Source organism: Symphalangus syndactylus, chromosome 10 (genome assembly GCF_028878055.3).
Source record: "Symphalangus syndactylus isolate Jambi chromosome 10, NHGRI_mSymSyn1-v2.1_pri, whole genome shotgun sequence".
In the NCBI taxonomy this organism is placed as follows: domain Eukaryota; kingdom Metazoa; phylum Chordata; class Mammalia; order Primates; family Hylobatidae; genus Symphalangus; species Symphalangus syndactylus.
The window spans coordinates 103,662,036-103,678,314 of record NC_072432.2 but is presented as its reverse complement, the minus strand read 5'-3'; the positions used below and the strand labels follow the sequence as shown (position 1 = coordinate 103,678,314).

The 16,279-nt window shown below is 43.9% G+C and overlaps 1 protein-coding gene across 8 annotated transcripts in view; it reads left to right on the top strand.

Annotated features, from left to right (window-relative positions):
* The window catches only part of EPHB1 (EPH receptor B1), a 453,083-nt gene that overhangs the window by 181,106 nt on the left and 255,698 nt on the right, over window positions 1-16,279 (top strand). Inside the window, exon 1 of one of the 8 annotated variants that reach the window (XM_063611328.1) lies at window positions 1,754-1,910. The exons of 6 other annotated variants lie outside the window; for them this stretch is intronic. In XM_063611328.1, coding sequence (XP_063467398.1) covers window positions 1,769-1,910 — 142 coding nt within the window. In that variant the 5' untranslated portion in view covers window positions 1,754-1,768. Of the gene's footprint in view, window positions 1-1,753; window positions 1,911-8,553; window positions 8,647-16,279 lie in introns of those variants that run through there. One more of the 8 variants, XM_063611329.1, reaches the window with a different exon arrangement.

Below are 16,279 nucleotides of genomic sequence, written 5' to 3'. Positions count from 1 at the left end.
TAGTTAGTTGTCACCAGGTCAGATCCACACACACACCCCTGCTCTTGCCAGGTTCTGCAGCCATTAACTGGGACTGCCGTTCCCCTACATGAATTCAAAGATCTATGGGAGCAGCTAGGGAGGAGCAGGCACAGATGTCATCTGAGAGATTCCAGGGCAAGAGCAGAGAGGAGGGGCCAAGGGCAGGATAGGTTGAATGCAACAGCTCCTTTGCACTGCAGCCTGGCAGCCCCCTGGCAAATGCAGGAGAACAGCTCCTCACCTGACCCAATAAGGGCAGCACTGGGCAGGGTCAATTCACAGGAAGTTGAAAGGTGATCAAACCACACTGAGATGACAGGAAACCTGTGGCCTGCTTGCTAACTTTCTAATATCATCAAAGACAAATTTAATTTTGTTGCAGGACAGTTTGTCTTGTTTGGTTTGCTCCCCTTTTTATCTAGCGAGCTTCTCTGGTGTTGCATCTCAGCTTAGGGTTCACTTTCTCCAGACGTCACCCCATCTCTTCCTCTATGCATCTGTGACACCCATCATGGCCCAAACATTTCTTCTGTGATGCCACATATACTTCCACAAACAACCTTGTATGCAAAACTGCACTCCAAATAGCAGTGCTTATGGGGTTAAAAAAAAAAACGTTAGGGCTTGTCCTTCAACACCTGCAGGACTTTGTATCAAAAGGCCTAAGAAAAACAACCGTCCTAATAGAAACAGCAGCTCAGATAAATCTCTTGCACCCAGCCTCCCAGTAGGTGGAGACTTTGTGGCCTTGAACTGTGGGGCTCTGCCTTTCTCCTTGGAAATGTAGGTGCTAGAGGGCATTCATTTCTATTTGAAACCCAGTTCATCAACATTACAACTCTGACAATTTTTATTTGACAATTTTACTTCAATAAAGCTGAGGAAAAATTCTGAAATTTCCTTGAGGATGTTTTCACACAGGAGGAATGTCTTTGTAGCTTCTCCATCTGCATTTTCACCTTCACAGCTTAGCAGAATGGAGGAGTGGAGGTGCTTGAAGCCTCCAAACCACCCACAATGTGCACTAGAGGAGGCACTTGTGTAGACTTTCAGCTTGTGCTTCACACTCCACCAGGCGCCGCCACTGTCACGAGTAGCCTGGGATGTGAAGGAGAATGCCTTGGAAAATCTCTAGCTCCAGGCCTGTGGCCTTTCAGCAAAGTGTGCTCTGGGAGGGGTGGATGAACCTGCAGAAAATCCATCTTCACGAAGAGTGGACTCCTGCATCCTGCATTCCTTTAATTCTCACTCTAGAGCCCATGCCATGGCAGACTCCCCCCCAAATACCTGTACCTTCATTTACATGCCTTCATTTCAAGAAAAATGGAAAGGCCAAGAATGTATCTGGCAGACTTTCCTTCAGTGGCCAGGACATCCTGGAGTCTTCTCCAGGGCCAAGGCTCACCTGGGCCCCCTGACTTGCTCCTGGTGAAGTGCCTGCTTTGGTTTCCCATCTGTGTGTAGAGGGTGCTCCTTTGTTTTCTGCGACTTTCCCTCAACATCCTTCCCTTTGCCTTCTCGGCTTCTTCTCCCGCCCCCTCCATCATTGGGAGGATGGATTTGTCTATTCCCCTAAAACACACCTAGAGCCCACGGGTTGCTCCACAGAGAGATAGGAGTAGAGGCCTGACCCCAGGAGCTGTTGGAAACCACCTTAAGCCCCGTAACAGAGCTGGCACCAGAGCCTCCTGCCGCCCCAGCCCTGGTTCTACCTGTGAAGGAGAGAATGGAAGGAGGCACCTGCCTGATGCCATCCATTCTGTTTTTCTTTCCACAGTGTCCAGGCCTTTTTGGAAGATCCTTAGACAGCAGGATTGACATTGGAGGAGCCTGGTATTTCTGCCACACTCACACAGCCTCCTCTGCCTCCACCCCCTCTGAGGAAGCAGGTGACTTGCTTGTGGAGCCTCAAAAATTGAAGATCCAGGTTTTCCCTTTCTCCCCTCAGAAGCCCTCCACTCCCGCAAGCCACTGAGTTACCAAGTCCTATCCATTCCACTGTGGAAGAGCTCAACCTTCCCTTTCTCTCTGCTGCCCCTACCCTGAGCCACTGTAGCTGGGCTTTCTCTTGTCTTCCTGGATCCTGCCCTGGCCCCTCAGTGCATCTTCCACATGGTTGCTCCAGGGATTTTCCCAAAAAGTAAAGCTAGTCCTGTCGACCTATGGGAGGCTCTTCTTTAGACGTCTTCATTACTCCCATGAAAAAGTCTGAAAACCCTGCCTTAGCACCAGGGCATTTAGCAATCTGCCCCCGCCCCTCCTCTCTAGCTCCATCTCCTGCAGCCCCACTTTAAGTGTCTGGCCACTTGGTGCTAAGGGGTTCCCAGAACTGAGTCTGGTCTTTCATGCTCCAGTGTCACCTACACACTCTTTCCTCTTCCTGGGTTTCCCTTCTCTTTCCTTTCAGTTGGCACAACTCCAGGTCTGCTGAAACAGTTCAGCCTTACTAAGCCTTCCCTGTCTGTAGTAGCTCTTGCTTCAGTGTCCCCAGTGCTTTTTGGGCATCTGACTCCAGTGTCATTGGTTGCACTACACAGGCAGAGCACTCTTGCCTGGTCCTCCCACGAGACTGTGAGCTGTGCAGGACAGCCTCCAGGTTGCTGCTGTGGCTCTGGCACCTAGCACGGAGGAGCTATTAGGAGAAACTCACCGCAGATGTGTGGAATGAATAAGAGAGCATTGTGGGACCTACCCAATAATGTGAGAGGTGGCAACACTACTGCCATCTGGCTTCAGAGTAGTAAAATAGGACCAGCTTTCTTGGGTTTTCTCCTCCATGATGTTGTCCTCATGGAGGGTGGGGCTAGGGGCCTTGGGGTCTGGCATCCCAAAACCAGGCAAACACTTAGGATTTCTGGCCTCATAATGTGGCTTATAAAAGCTTCCAAGGAAACAAAATCAAGATGTTAGAGAATTTTTCTTTGGGGAAATGATTACTCTCACCTTATATTTAGAATGGTACAGTGTCTTCTACCTTGTGATTTGACTGACAGAGAAGTGTATTTGAACTATTTTTAACTTGGAATATTAAGAAGAAGAAATCGAGTGATTAGATCTTTGGAAGCTATTGTATAATTCTTAAACTTTGGTAAAGGAGCATGTTCAAAGGGGGAAAAAAAGGCCAACCAGATTGGTACATTTCAGTTCTTTCTGTAACTTTAGACTTTTATTCCAAAGGAATCCTTTGTCTTTAGAAAGGCAGCCAAGGATGTGCCTGTGTATGTTTGTGTGAAAGTCACTCCATTCTCCATAAATAGCTTCAGATTATGGTCTTTATTTCAAGAAGACATTTTAGAAAGGGCTTCTCTCACTCTGTTGACAGCAACAGTGAGCGTTTGTACAGGGCTAAGCAAGTTACACTTTCCCATTTGCTTTTTAAACAATCTTATAAGGGAGTTACTACAGATGGCCCCCAACTTACAATGGTTCAACTTATGATTTTTCAACTTTATAATGGTGCAAAAGTAATATGTATTTCTGTAGAAACCATATAGACTAAACTATGATGTTAGGTGTATTAAATGCATTTTCAGCTTATAATGAGTTGATCAGGAGCAACCCATTGTAAGTCAAGGAGCATCTGTAGTCGATGATGATTTTCTTTGTTTTGTAGAAGGAAAAAAATAGAAACAAGAGTGCTTGAATGACCAACCCAAGACCATCTAGTCAGTACATGGTTATAGGTGGTATTTGTGTCTAGACCCTCTCTCCCTTAATCAGTTTTTTTTGTTGTTGTTGTTACTCTGAGGCCCAAATGCAAAAGTCATTTGGGTTATCCCACATTGCACTGCTGGAGACTTTAACTGGAAAGATTGTGTTTTTATTACCAATTGCTGCATAGCAAAACACCTCAATGGTAGTTTTTGACAGGGCATGACAGGAATGAGTTACCTCTGCTTCATTATATCTGGGGCCTCAGCTGCAAAATTTGAATGGCTGGGAGATGGAATCATCCAGAGACTTATCACATGCATGGTACCTGGACTGAGATGACCAGAAGGCAGAACTCATCTGAGACTGTTGACTGGAACTCTCACATATGCCCTCTGCATGTGACTTAGGCTTCCTCATAGCATGGTGGTCTCAGTGCAATTGGATTTCTTATGTGGTGCTTCAGGATTCTAAAGGAGACTGTTCCAGTGAAGAAGGAAAAAGCTTTATGGCTTTTATGACTTAGTCTCAGAAGTCACATATGATCACTTCTGCCATACCCCATTGGTTGAAGAAGTCACAAGCCCAGCCAGATTCAAGAGGGAGAGATAGATACCACTTCCCAATGGGAAGGGTGTCAAGCATTTGAAGCCTTTTCTTATACTCACAAGAAACTCTTTCTCTTCTGACTAGATTGCCCAATGTACAGTGATATCTAGAAGAAAAGAAACGAGCAAGATAATCTCTGGAGATCTAGAGAGACTTGCTAGCAATGGGCTCTAGATTTCTCCATCCACATGAGAAGAGAGGCCTGACAGATTGTTCCATTTAGTTCTCCCTGGCATACCAGGTCAGAGAAGAGGTGACTCTTGCCATCCTTTGCTGGGGATAAATACTCAAGACATGTGTGTCTTCATGTAAGATGAGTTACCTGGCACCAGGCTAGGCTAGGGGCTTAAGTATTATATGGCTTGAGGATTCTCTGCCTGCTGCTCGTAAGTCATAACATTGTATCACCTTGGAGGGACAATATTTCCTCTGCCATAATCCTTTAGAATAAAGGTACTGAGAACCTCTGTGAGTGAGGAGAAGCCAAAGAAACAGATTCCTGGGAATTCAAGGCACTTTATCCATGAGCTCAACAGGTTCCTCTCCTTCAAGCCTTAATCAAGGGAGATAAGCACAGGGCAAGCAGGGTATCAGACCTCACAGGATCATCTTTGTTGTACCCAACCATTGCTAACACACTGGGGTCTCCTGAAACACAGATTCACTATCTGCTTTATTCTTGGTAGTCAAAGGTAGCCCCAAATAACCTTTTATACCTCATTTCCCACATGGTGCTCCTCTTACCAGCACTCTGGCCATGCTAGATTTTTGTCATTAGCATCATCATGATTAACTGTACCTGTACTGGTCAGTGGCGGGGGGGGGTGGGTGGGGGGTGGTGGCTAGGTTGTGTTGCAATAACAAAAATTCCCCAACTCTTAATGCCTTAAAACAGAACAAATTTACCTCCTCCTCATCCTGCATGTTCATCAAGGGTAGGCAGGTGTCTGTTCCATGTCACTGGTAGTCATTTGGCAGAAGGAAAGGGAGCACTAGAGGGTCTTGGATTGGGATTAAATGTCCTGGCTCAGAAGTGACACATATTACTTCTATTTACAACTCACTATCCAGAGCTAAAATTATGGTCTAATTCCACCTCAAAATGGCCAGGAAGTACAGTTTTACCATATGCTGGAACCCAGCTAGAAAAAAAATGGCAAATTGCATTGAGTACCACATGACAACCACATGCTGTCATTCTTTTTTTCTTCTTCACATTTTTATTTCTGCATCCATGCCTGCATGCATCTGTGCACGCACCCACCAACTTATCAAATGTTTAGTGAGTACCCACCCTGTGCCCAGGTATGGCTTTAGGTGCTAAGCATATGGAGATAGAAATGTTCTTTGGAGAAGTTAATAATTTTGCTGAAGTTGTTCAAAATCTGTCCACTTTTTCCAGGCTATAGCTGGACTTTCCATGAAGATAGCCAGTATTAATGGATTCTTCCTTGACAAGAAGTCCTTGATGGTGGAGCATAATAATTATTAATATGTAGTTATTATTGAGCCCTTAAAATAAGCCAGATAATTTTCTAAGTCTAATTTAACCCACACTACAGCTTTGAGTGGTAGGCTATATTATGCCATTTACAAATGAGTAAGTTTAACCTCACAGGGATTAAGTTGCTCATTCAATATCGTACAGCTACAAGGTGGCAGAATTGAGATTTAAATTTAGACTTTCTGAGTCCAAGTCCAATGGCTACATTACACTTATCTTTAATGCTCACACAATTTTTTTATCTAAATCGTAGACCTGGAAACAACAAACAGACAAAGATTATCCTCTGCAGTTGTACTGTGAGGGCTTAGAAGGCAGAAATCATCCAGTGATTTCTGATCATTGGATTCCTTTTTGAGGAATGAATAAAGGAGGGAGAGAAGGAGAGAGGGAAAGAAGAAAGGGAGAATAGAGAAAAGCAAAGAAGGAAAAAGAAGGAGGAGTGAAGGAGGAGGAGAGAGGAGCTGATTCTTTTCACATGGAATGCAAATCTTGCCAGTGAGGTGGTGTGTTCCTGCGTGAGAAGGCAGGCAAATGCTTGTATCCTGAAGAAAGGTGTTCTGCAAATTGTTGGCATCACTCTCATAACCTGATCATCAGCTCTGTCCCTCAGTCTACCAGTTCTGTGCCTCAGCACGTCTCATTACGCTGAAGAGGTTCTTCAGTCTACCACGTCTGAACTAACTACAATTAAACACACAGATGTATTCCTCCTCACTCGGCTGCTAAAAAGGAAATATTTTTGAAAAATATGACAAGTCAGTATCACAGCTCGAAGAAACTGGAGGAAGGAAGAAAGGGCTACAAAGAAGGCATTAAACAGAGTTTTTAAAGGTCACTCTCTGATTTTGTGTGTTACTTTCCAAAGAGATATTTTCAGATTAAAAAAAAATAACTGTGAATATAGCAATTATGGCTAGCCTCTGTCCTGTGCAGTTAAATAATGGTTTACATCAGGGATCAACAACAGTCAGTGAGGCCTGAAAGCACTGGCTTTTTCTGCAGCCTGACCTGCATGTAGGTCCAATTTGTTTTCCACGATTACTCTGTCCTTATCAAAAGAACAATCTGCAATCCCATGCTGTTCTTATCTGATGCCAGAGCCTTAGACTGTGTCCTATATATCGATATAAGGCTTGGAGTAACCTAGATTCATGTAATAACGCAGCTTCTAAACGTTTTAATAAAGAGGCCTCCCTTAGTGACTTTCAGTCTCCAGCCTCACAGGTCGAATTGCTTTGTCTGTGTTCACTCCTTCATTGGCGAGTGTGTGTGTACCCCTGTATATGCATGTGTGTATGTCTATGTGTGCATGATCATGCATATGCTAGTGACTACTGTGTTGGCAGCTTTCATCCTGGAGATAATGTGTAAATGCTTAATTGCATTTGCTATTTAGTAATTAACCACTTGCAGGTGCAACTAGTTGTGAGCACAGTTCTGCATGTGTGACTAATTACAGGTGTAAAATATTCACCTCTTCATTTCTCTTCATGGCTCAGTAGGGCTCAATGCTAATTCTCTCTTGCCATCTGGGTTCAGACTCAACCTCTGGCCGGAGGATCTCCTCAGGAGAGGGGCCATGTTGGGGAGGCAGGGGTGCTGTTTTAGAGCAAGAAGGGAAATGGAGGTGAAGGGGAGCAGGACAGAGTGCCTGAGAGACTCTGCAGGGAGTCAGAAGCTTAGCTATGAGCATCTTCCCCACCATGCTGCCTGTGCAAAGCAGAGGACTAGCTGTGTTCTTGGACCTCCATATCAGGACCTGGCATCTCCTTGGTTGGAGCCCCCTGTGAGGGGTGCTGGCTTTCTGAAGGATCTGCAGAGGTCGTCTGTCTCTCTCCTTAGACCCTTTGCATAGGCAGTGACCCGAAACCTCACAGACAGGTGGTTGATAGAAGTCTGCACACGTTTTTAGAAAGTGCTTACTCTCTCAGCAATATTGCCACCATGCTGTGTGATGGCTGCACCTTTGGTCCCCGCAATTCATCTGCAAAGTAGGGGTGACACCCTCCTCCACCTTCCTAGTGGAACTCCAGGGTACCTCAAGGGTTAGGTGAATGTGGACTTGCCTAGTGAAGATCAAATGCTCTGTCCTGCAAGGGATCAGGGTGACTCTTGTGTGGTCATAGGGAGTTTCTCACTTGTAATATTTTCATGGTAAAAGTCACTAAAGGGGTAAAGAGGATGAAGAAGTAGGAACTAGAGTAGAACTCCTGACCCTGAGTTTCATTCACTGTGTCTGTGCCTCTCTGCATTGCCAGTGGAAAGCAGAGGTCTGAGAACAGCCTTGGATGATCCTTTTCTGGGCGAGGATCATCCTCTTGGTGGCCCCACAGCTGTGGGCTCCACTGCAGCTCGGCTGTCTCCCCCTCCCCACTGATCCCACCACCCATGTGAACAGTGACCCTGAGAGTAGCCATCTGAGAGCCCCTCTCCACAGCTTGAAGTCTGGATGGGATGGGCCTTCAGAGAAGGGAGGAGTGGGAGAAGGCAGGGTCCAAAGGAAGAATAAAAGCCAGGATGTGGCTGGGACAACATCAGAACAAACAGAGTATTTAAAACTCTCCAAGAACCCTTTCTGGAAGGTCTGGGATAGGGGAATCAGCTACTCTTGTAGGCCCTAGAGACGGAAGGGCCCTCACCTGGGCCCCAGAGAGGGAAGGGCCCCCACCTGGGCCCCAGAGAGGGAAGGGCCCTCACTTGGGCCCCAGAGAGGGAAGGGCTCTCACCTGGGCCCCAGAGAGGGAAGGGCCTCAGAGAGGGAAGGGCCCTCGCCTGGGCCCCAAGGAGGTCAGAGCTCCCAGCCTAGGAACTTGCACTGAGCCATCCTTGCCACATTAGAGGGATCACAGCAGATCCAGGTATGTGCCTCCAGTGTGTGTGTGGTCAGGGGAATAATGGGGGGAAAGCCTTGAAGAGGCCTAGTGAACTGAGTGCGGGGGCTAGGGGTGAGCCAAAGGGGAGGGTGTGAGTTTGTGGCCCGAGGCAAAGGGAGAGATGAGGTAACAGAGGTAGAGTAGTTTTGTCACAGTCCACTTCATGGCTGGAGTTAGAGAGCTTGGTGGCATCAAAAAAGAGCTGTGGAGGAGTGGGAGAAGCTGGACCAGTGTGGACCAGCACCCTGACGTAAGGTTTTCTGTTGAGTACTTTTTATTGCACAATGGAACTTGGCTTACCAGTTTCTGACTCTTGGTTTCTGACTCTGGACCACTTTCGGTAGACTACCCTACAAGAGTTGGCTTGTTCCCTGGGACCTCTGGTGTGTTTTGTTTTGTTTTGTTTTGTTTTTTTGAGTCAGAGTCTGACTCTGTTGCCCAGGCTGGAGTCCAGTGGCACTATCTCAGCTCACTGCAACCTCCACCTCCTGGTTTCAAGCAATTCGCCTGCCTCAGCCTCCCGAGTAGAGTAGCTGGGACTACAGGTGTGCACCATCAAGCCCGGCTAATTTTTGTATTTTTAGTAGAGATGGGGTTTCACCATGTTGCCTAGGCTGGTTGGAACTCCTGACCTCGAGTGATCTGCCCACCTCAGCCTCCCAAAGTGCTGGGATTACAGGCATGAGCCACCACGCCCGGCCGGTGGGCTTTAATGGAGTGCAGCAGAGCAATTAAAGATGGTTTTCTCTTGGAATCATTGTGAGCTGGTCCTTTAAACTTTATTTCACCAGAGATTCAAAAGCAAGAAGGACGTTTCTGTATCTACTCTACCACTGGCTACTTGTGCCTCAGCTTCCTCATCTCTAAAATGAGATCATAATAGAACTTGTTTCCTAGGGCTGTAGTGAGGACTAAATGAGATGAGTAACACACCCAGCACATTCGATGGACAGAGAAAACCCTCACTAAATATTAGCTACTCAAGTTACTCCTGTTTTGTTCTTTTAGTTCACTGAGGCTCCTTTCTTCCAAAAACATCTGCCTCCACCTAGGTTGATTTGAGAGGTGGTGTCAGTGTTATCTGTTGGCTTTAGATAGCAGAAGCCCATAATTCTGAGATCAGTACAGTTTAAGCCTGAATCACTGGCTTATTCATAACAGCAAATGACTTTGGAGCCTGCTGGGAAAACCCTGGTCAGGAGTCACACACGCAGAATTCCAGCCAAGCAGAAAACATGTTTGCCCCAGATAGTGACTGTCAGACACAGATTTCACTCCCAATAACTTGGGAATGAGACACAAATAAGGAAGTCTGCATTTCACATGTCTCCTTAGATTATAAATTCAGGCTTAGCACATTAGGTCAGGATGTGATAGCTCAGATGCCAGCTCTTCAGCTTTATTCCACAAGCACAGGGAGTGACTCTTTTCCAGATGATTACAGAATGTGAGTGCTGGAAGAATCCCTCATGATTATTCCATGAAACCATCTTTTTCACTTGGGAAAAATGGTGACAGGGTGTTCAGTGAATTTATCAAGGGTGGGCCAAGTAGGGGTGCTTTATCTCTTACATGGTTCCTTTTAAATAATTCCTGTCAAATGCAATGTGGCATAGACAAGGCTTTCTTAATTGCCATTCCTCGCAAATGAGCATGTGCATTGACATATGTCTTGTCTGTGTGCGTGGCATGGAGCATCCCAGCCAACATGCGGCTGATTCCAGATGTTAGCTTGAGGGGCCAACTCAGGTTCAGCATCAGCCAAAGCACTTGGAAGTACCTAAGTGATGTCATGATCCCATTTACGCATCTGGAGGATGGAGGCCTGGAACATAAAACTCTTATTTTCCAGTCCACATTGGACCTTAGTCTAGCCTGTGTTCTTCAGACTTTGCAGCCAAAAATGTTCTCTAAAATGTCAGGTTACTATTATAAACTTTTGATTTAAGGATACTAACACACACACACACACACACACACACATCCCAAACAAAAACAAGAGAGCTATTTTCCATCACTGGTGCATCATTCGTTAAAGGAAGGTCAGCTTAACACCAAAAAAAATTTTTTAATTGTAATCTCAGAATTTAAACATTTAAGGATTCAATATTTATGAAAATTATTGCAAAAATTCAATCTTTGTGAAAATCTCACCACATTCATTTAGCCCTTTTGTGTTAATATAGTCTTCTCACCTCTGTCAGATCTGAGTATGAAAACAACTGGACTAACGTGAATTTATTAATAGAATGAAGGGCATCCCTTTCTTACCCTACACAACCCATCAAGATACTTATGCAGAGGGCATTTTGAACATGAAATACTGGGCACTCACTATTCCTCAAATGTTAGCCTATCATGCCTAAATAATAGTAATAACAGTAACAACAACAATAATAATAATTACTAACATTTATTAAGCATATAATATGTACAGGCATTGTCTTAAGTATATTGCATGCATTAATTTATCTAATCATCACAGCTGCCATGGACTGAATTATGTCCCCTTAAAATTCCTGTGTTGGGCCCTAATGCCCTGTAGGGCCTAAGGCTCTAATGTCCTCTGATGGCATTTGGTTATAAAACCTTTAAGGAGAGAATTAAGGTTAAATGAGATCATAAAGGTGGGACCTTAATCCAGTGTCTTTATAAAAAGAAGCACCAGAGTGCTGTTTCTGTACATGCACACAGAAAAGACCATGTGAGGCCAGGCACAGTGGCTCACGCCTGTAATCCCAGCACTTTGGGAGGCTGAGGCTGGCAGATCACGAGGTCAGGAGATCGAGGCCATCCTGGCTAACACGGTGAAACCTCGTCTCTACTAAAAATACAAAAAAAAAAAAAAAATAGTAATAATCAGCTGGGTGTGGTGGCATGCGCTTGTAGTCTCAGTTACTCTGGAGGCTGAGACAGGAGAACCCCTTGAACCCAGGAAGTGGAGGTTGCAGTGAGCCGAGATCACGCCATTGTACTCCAGCCTCAGTGACAGTGCAAGACTCTGTCTCAAAAACAAACAAACAAACAAATAAAAACCATGTGAGGACATAGCAAGAAGGTGACATCTGCAAACCAAGGACGGAGGCTTCACCAGAAAACAGCCCTGCTGATACCTTGATCTTGGACGCCCAGCCTCCAGAACTGTAAGACAATGAATTCTGTTGTTTAAGCTACCCAGACTGGTATTTTTTTAATGGCAGCCCAAGCAGACTATACAACAGCCCTATGGGTATGTACTTTTATCAGCTCCATTTTGCTAAAGAGGACCTTGGATCCCAGAGTTGTGACTAGCATGAACAAGGTCAAATAGAAATCATGGAGCTTGGCCTTGTTTAATTCTCAGTTGGCATCCATTAAGAAGCAGGCCTTATGTTGAGATGGGAGGAAGGCCCAAGTCCTTGATCTCCAGTCTGAGCCAGTAGCTCTGTCCTTCTGAGCCACTGTACAAGACTGTTGTGGAATAACTGCCAGGCCAGAGGGGCTGTTATTACAAAAAGGAAAGACTAGAAAGTCCTGAACTCAGGGCTGGGCACAAAGGAGGGAGCTCAAGAAATGTGAATGGAATCTGCTGAACAAATTAATGAGCAGTATTGTCATTGGCATTCCTTTGTCTTCAACTTCATGTGTGCAGTCACAGTCCTAAACTGAAAAAAACTCCTAAACTTTTTTTCCAAAAACAGCAGTTAGCCTAATCAAATGAGTAAACATAAGCAGAACTAATGACTGTTGGGTTCTATAAATTGTGTCTTGAAATGCTAACGGCCCTAATAAGAGCATCCACAGTAAATGAATGCACCATTAGGCTGAAAACAGGATCATCAATACCGGAATATGCCCACTCCTCCTTCTTCCCCATTTATTAGAGTTGGCTGCCCACGACAGATATATGGTACAAGTATTCAGGTAACCCTATCATGCGGTTTTTACTTGTATTACTTACAGTGATTTGTATGTATAGTAATCCTTCCCCAACCACAGATTCTCTTTTTATGAAATTCTGGTATCCTTGGATTTATTTCTGTATACTTGGAGAATTTCTGTTCTAGGATATTCAGGTTTTTGAGTCACTGCTGTTGGGTATAATTTAGAAATAGAGAAACTGGTGGGTGGTAGGAGAAAAGAGTGAGTACAAGGAAGAACAGGAGACGTTTCACAATGCAGCCTTGGCAGAAGATCTGGGAGTGCCTTCCCCTGTTCACGTCTGCTCTGGGAAGGGAATTGAGATGTGCTGACCTAAGCTCAGAACTCTAGGCCAGGGAATGAAGAGCTCTGCTGTCTATCATGCCATATTTTTAAGGGAGCTAAGAATTGGACCCCTACAGAGCTCTTTTGAGTAAGTTAAATAAAGATTCCTGCAAGTGTTTCAAACTTCCTGCTTACTGTGTCTCTGGCACCACGGTGGAAGTGGTGAAGCAGGATCCCAGGTGACATAAATCAGAAAGGCTCTGAATATTTGATTGGAGGACAAGATAGGGAAGAAAGTGAATTTACTGCACCAGAGGGGAATGTTACAAATGCCTTATTGAAACTGTGGAGAGGGAGATTCTGAAAATTTTTGTATTCAAGGCTAGCAAATAGGAATTAACTAACATGGAAATCATTATCCATATAACTTATACAAAACGCTGTTGATATTCTACTTATGTGTGTGTGATGTGTTTATATTAGAAAAGACTTTGCTTTTATTAAAGTTACACATTTCTATTGACATTTCAATGCACGCCTGTGTGTGTGCATGCACACACACACACACACACATATATATATATGAATGACTCAAAATAATCCAGAAACTACTATTGTTAAATTTAGGTCAACATCACTTTAGATCTGTATCTATAAGCTATCTTCACTATAACTAGAAAGATGGATGGCAAGTCAAAACTAATTTTAGAAAGATGTGATCATGGTAATCTTTAACACATTAATTTAATTGTGTTAAATGCAAAGGAAGAAAAATAAATGAATACAAATGGAAGGAATTGCTACATTTGATAAATGCTTCTTCACCACAAAATATATTCTTTCCTGAAAGATTATTTTAAGATTAAGAAATAATTTTATAGAAACAATGAGATTTAAATCACTATTTTAAAAGTCACACTTCGATTTTAAATAGTACCAATTAACCCCTTGCTAAAAGATGAGGAAGTTGGTATACTTGACTATTTCTAATATTTCTTCACCTTTCTCCACCTCCCAATTTTTACTGCTTTTAATTTCTTTCTTTATTTTAAGGTTTATAAGTTGTTTTGGTTTTATTTATGTATTTAAAAGAATGTAACAATTCTTGGTTGCTTTATCACAATTTCTCCTTACTAAATTCATTAATTTATCTCTTGGTTGATTGAATTTTGTTATCAAAAAACTTTCCCTTCTAGAAGGACTCTCCCTTTCCTGAGATTCTAGTACATTCAGGAGAACCTCAGCCTATGAATATAGCTATAGAGAAGTCTGAAGCTAACCTATGTCTTCTTTTGAGGTGATTTATTTATTCTATTTGCTGGCTGAATAATTCTTTCTTTATCTTTGAAATTCAACAATTTCACCAGACTATGCCTTTGACCCTGCTGATTCTTCCTTCATTTTAAGAAATCTTTTTATTATAAGCTCTCTGAATATCTTTTTTGTTTGTTTGTTAGTTTTTGGATAGAGCCTCTAACTTAGGAATGCTAGTAATCCTTCATATGCTATTGTGAGCCGTTTCTTTGTTCAGAACTTATTTTTCATGTATTTTCTCCATGTTAATAGTTCAGTTTTAAACTCTATCAATTATTTAGCCATTTCTACTTTATTTACTAGTTTTATAATACCCTGATCTGTCAGTATCTGCAAAGGATTTGGACCAGGACTCCTGGGGATTCTGGGGATCTAAGTCCCTTAGACAAAATGGTATCATCTGTGCTCATTCTCCTGTATATTTTAAATCATCTCTAGATTACTTGTGGTACCTACTACACTGTAAATAACTGTTATACTGTATTATTTTTATTGTTGCATTTAAAAAATGTTTTCGATCCGTAGTATGTTGAATCTGCACATGTGGAACCCGTGGAAACAGGGCCAACTGTATTGTTACTTTGATCCACAATTTGTTTCCTGAACTCGGCAATCTCCCTTTTACATTTTATTCCATTATATTTGGCTTTGAGCTTTTGTATTATTGAATTCTTTTGGAAGTTAAATCCTTACGGATAACTTTCTTCTATTTCTTGGGCTATATTTTTTTCCACATGGAGTTCTTTTGCTGTCTTTTTCATGCTATGCTGCTATATTTCTTTCTTGTTTTTTCTTATGCAATTGATAATGAATTTGCATATTTGCCCTGCCATTTCTTTTCATTTGTGCTCACACTTAAGGGCAGCTCTGTGCAGACCTCTTGTTTGCTCTAATGTGGGCTGGGTGATTTCTCCTTGACTCTGCCCACTTTGTTTGAGGTTCATTTGTCTTTATACCCAAGCCACAGTTTAATTGCCTGGATATGTCTCCCATCCCCCTTTCTGTAACTGTGGAGGAGGGCTGGAAAGTACAGATGCATCGGTGTACAGGCTTTGACGCACTATCACTGTCTTCTCTCTCTCTTAGACTGTTAAATACTTGCAACCAGGGCTGGTCTTCCTTGGTTTGAGGTAGTGGTGGGGTAAAGCCTTGGTATTCAAATTGTTTTCCTGCCTCAGAGTGGAGATCTGCAGTTTATGTTTCCATATGGGCATCAGCCCTGAAAAGAAAAATATTTTTTAAAATACCCTCTCAGCATGCTCCTTTCCAGCCCTCCAGATGAAGGGGTCTAGAGGGATTTCTTAGAACTCTAGCTCACTAATGCTGCTGGCACTGGCCCCGTAGACCTCACCCCTCGCCCCAATGCAAACACTCTGCCCTGGCTGAGCACCCCTACTGAGGGTCTGCTTTTTGTTCCTTGCCTGCCCCACATTTTCTTTCAACTTGAGGCCTTTCCAATACCGATCCCTCTGCCTGGATTGCACCTCCCTTTCTTCCCTCCTCATTCCCTACGTCAGTCTCACCTGAACCGTCATGTCCCCAGGGAGTCTTGCTGACCCCCTCCAACGAGGCAGAGCCCCTGTTATTTGCACGCACAGCTCTCTGCTCCCCATGGTAAGTATTTTGCTGCTTCTCCAGGTTGTGGTGCGTGGTTACACTTTTCCAGGACTTCCCTTTGATGGGTAAATCTAGAAGCAGGCCCATTTCCAGGGCTGCTTATTTCCATTATCCTTCTCTCCCTGCGACTCCCTCAGCCCTCACTTTTTTTTTTAGCTGCATTTTAGAAACTTTAAGCTCAGGTCAACTTGAGGAAAAATTGGCTTTCCTTTTTTAGGTTTTTAAAGGTCACACTCTCAATGAGCTTAATGTTGGGACCAAAAAGACAACATGGAGGCCAGCGAAGCCTGTGATTTATGGCACTGGGACACTAGCCCAGCACTCAATGGGGTGATCCAGGGAGCAGGCGGGCTGCTCTTGGAGAAGGTGATGGCCTGAAGTCTGTTTTCAGGGCCCTGCTCTGTAGGAGTCTCTCATTTCAAGCCGTAGGCTGTGGGGCCTTGGCTTTGCCTCTGAGAGAGCCAACCACGCACAGCTCTCTGTGCGCAAAGGGCACATGCTG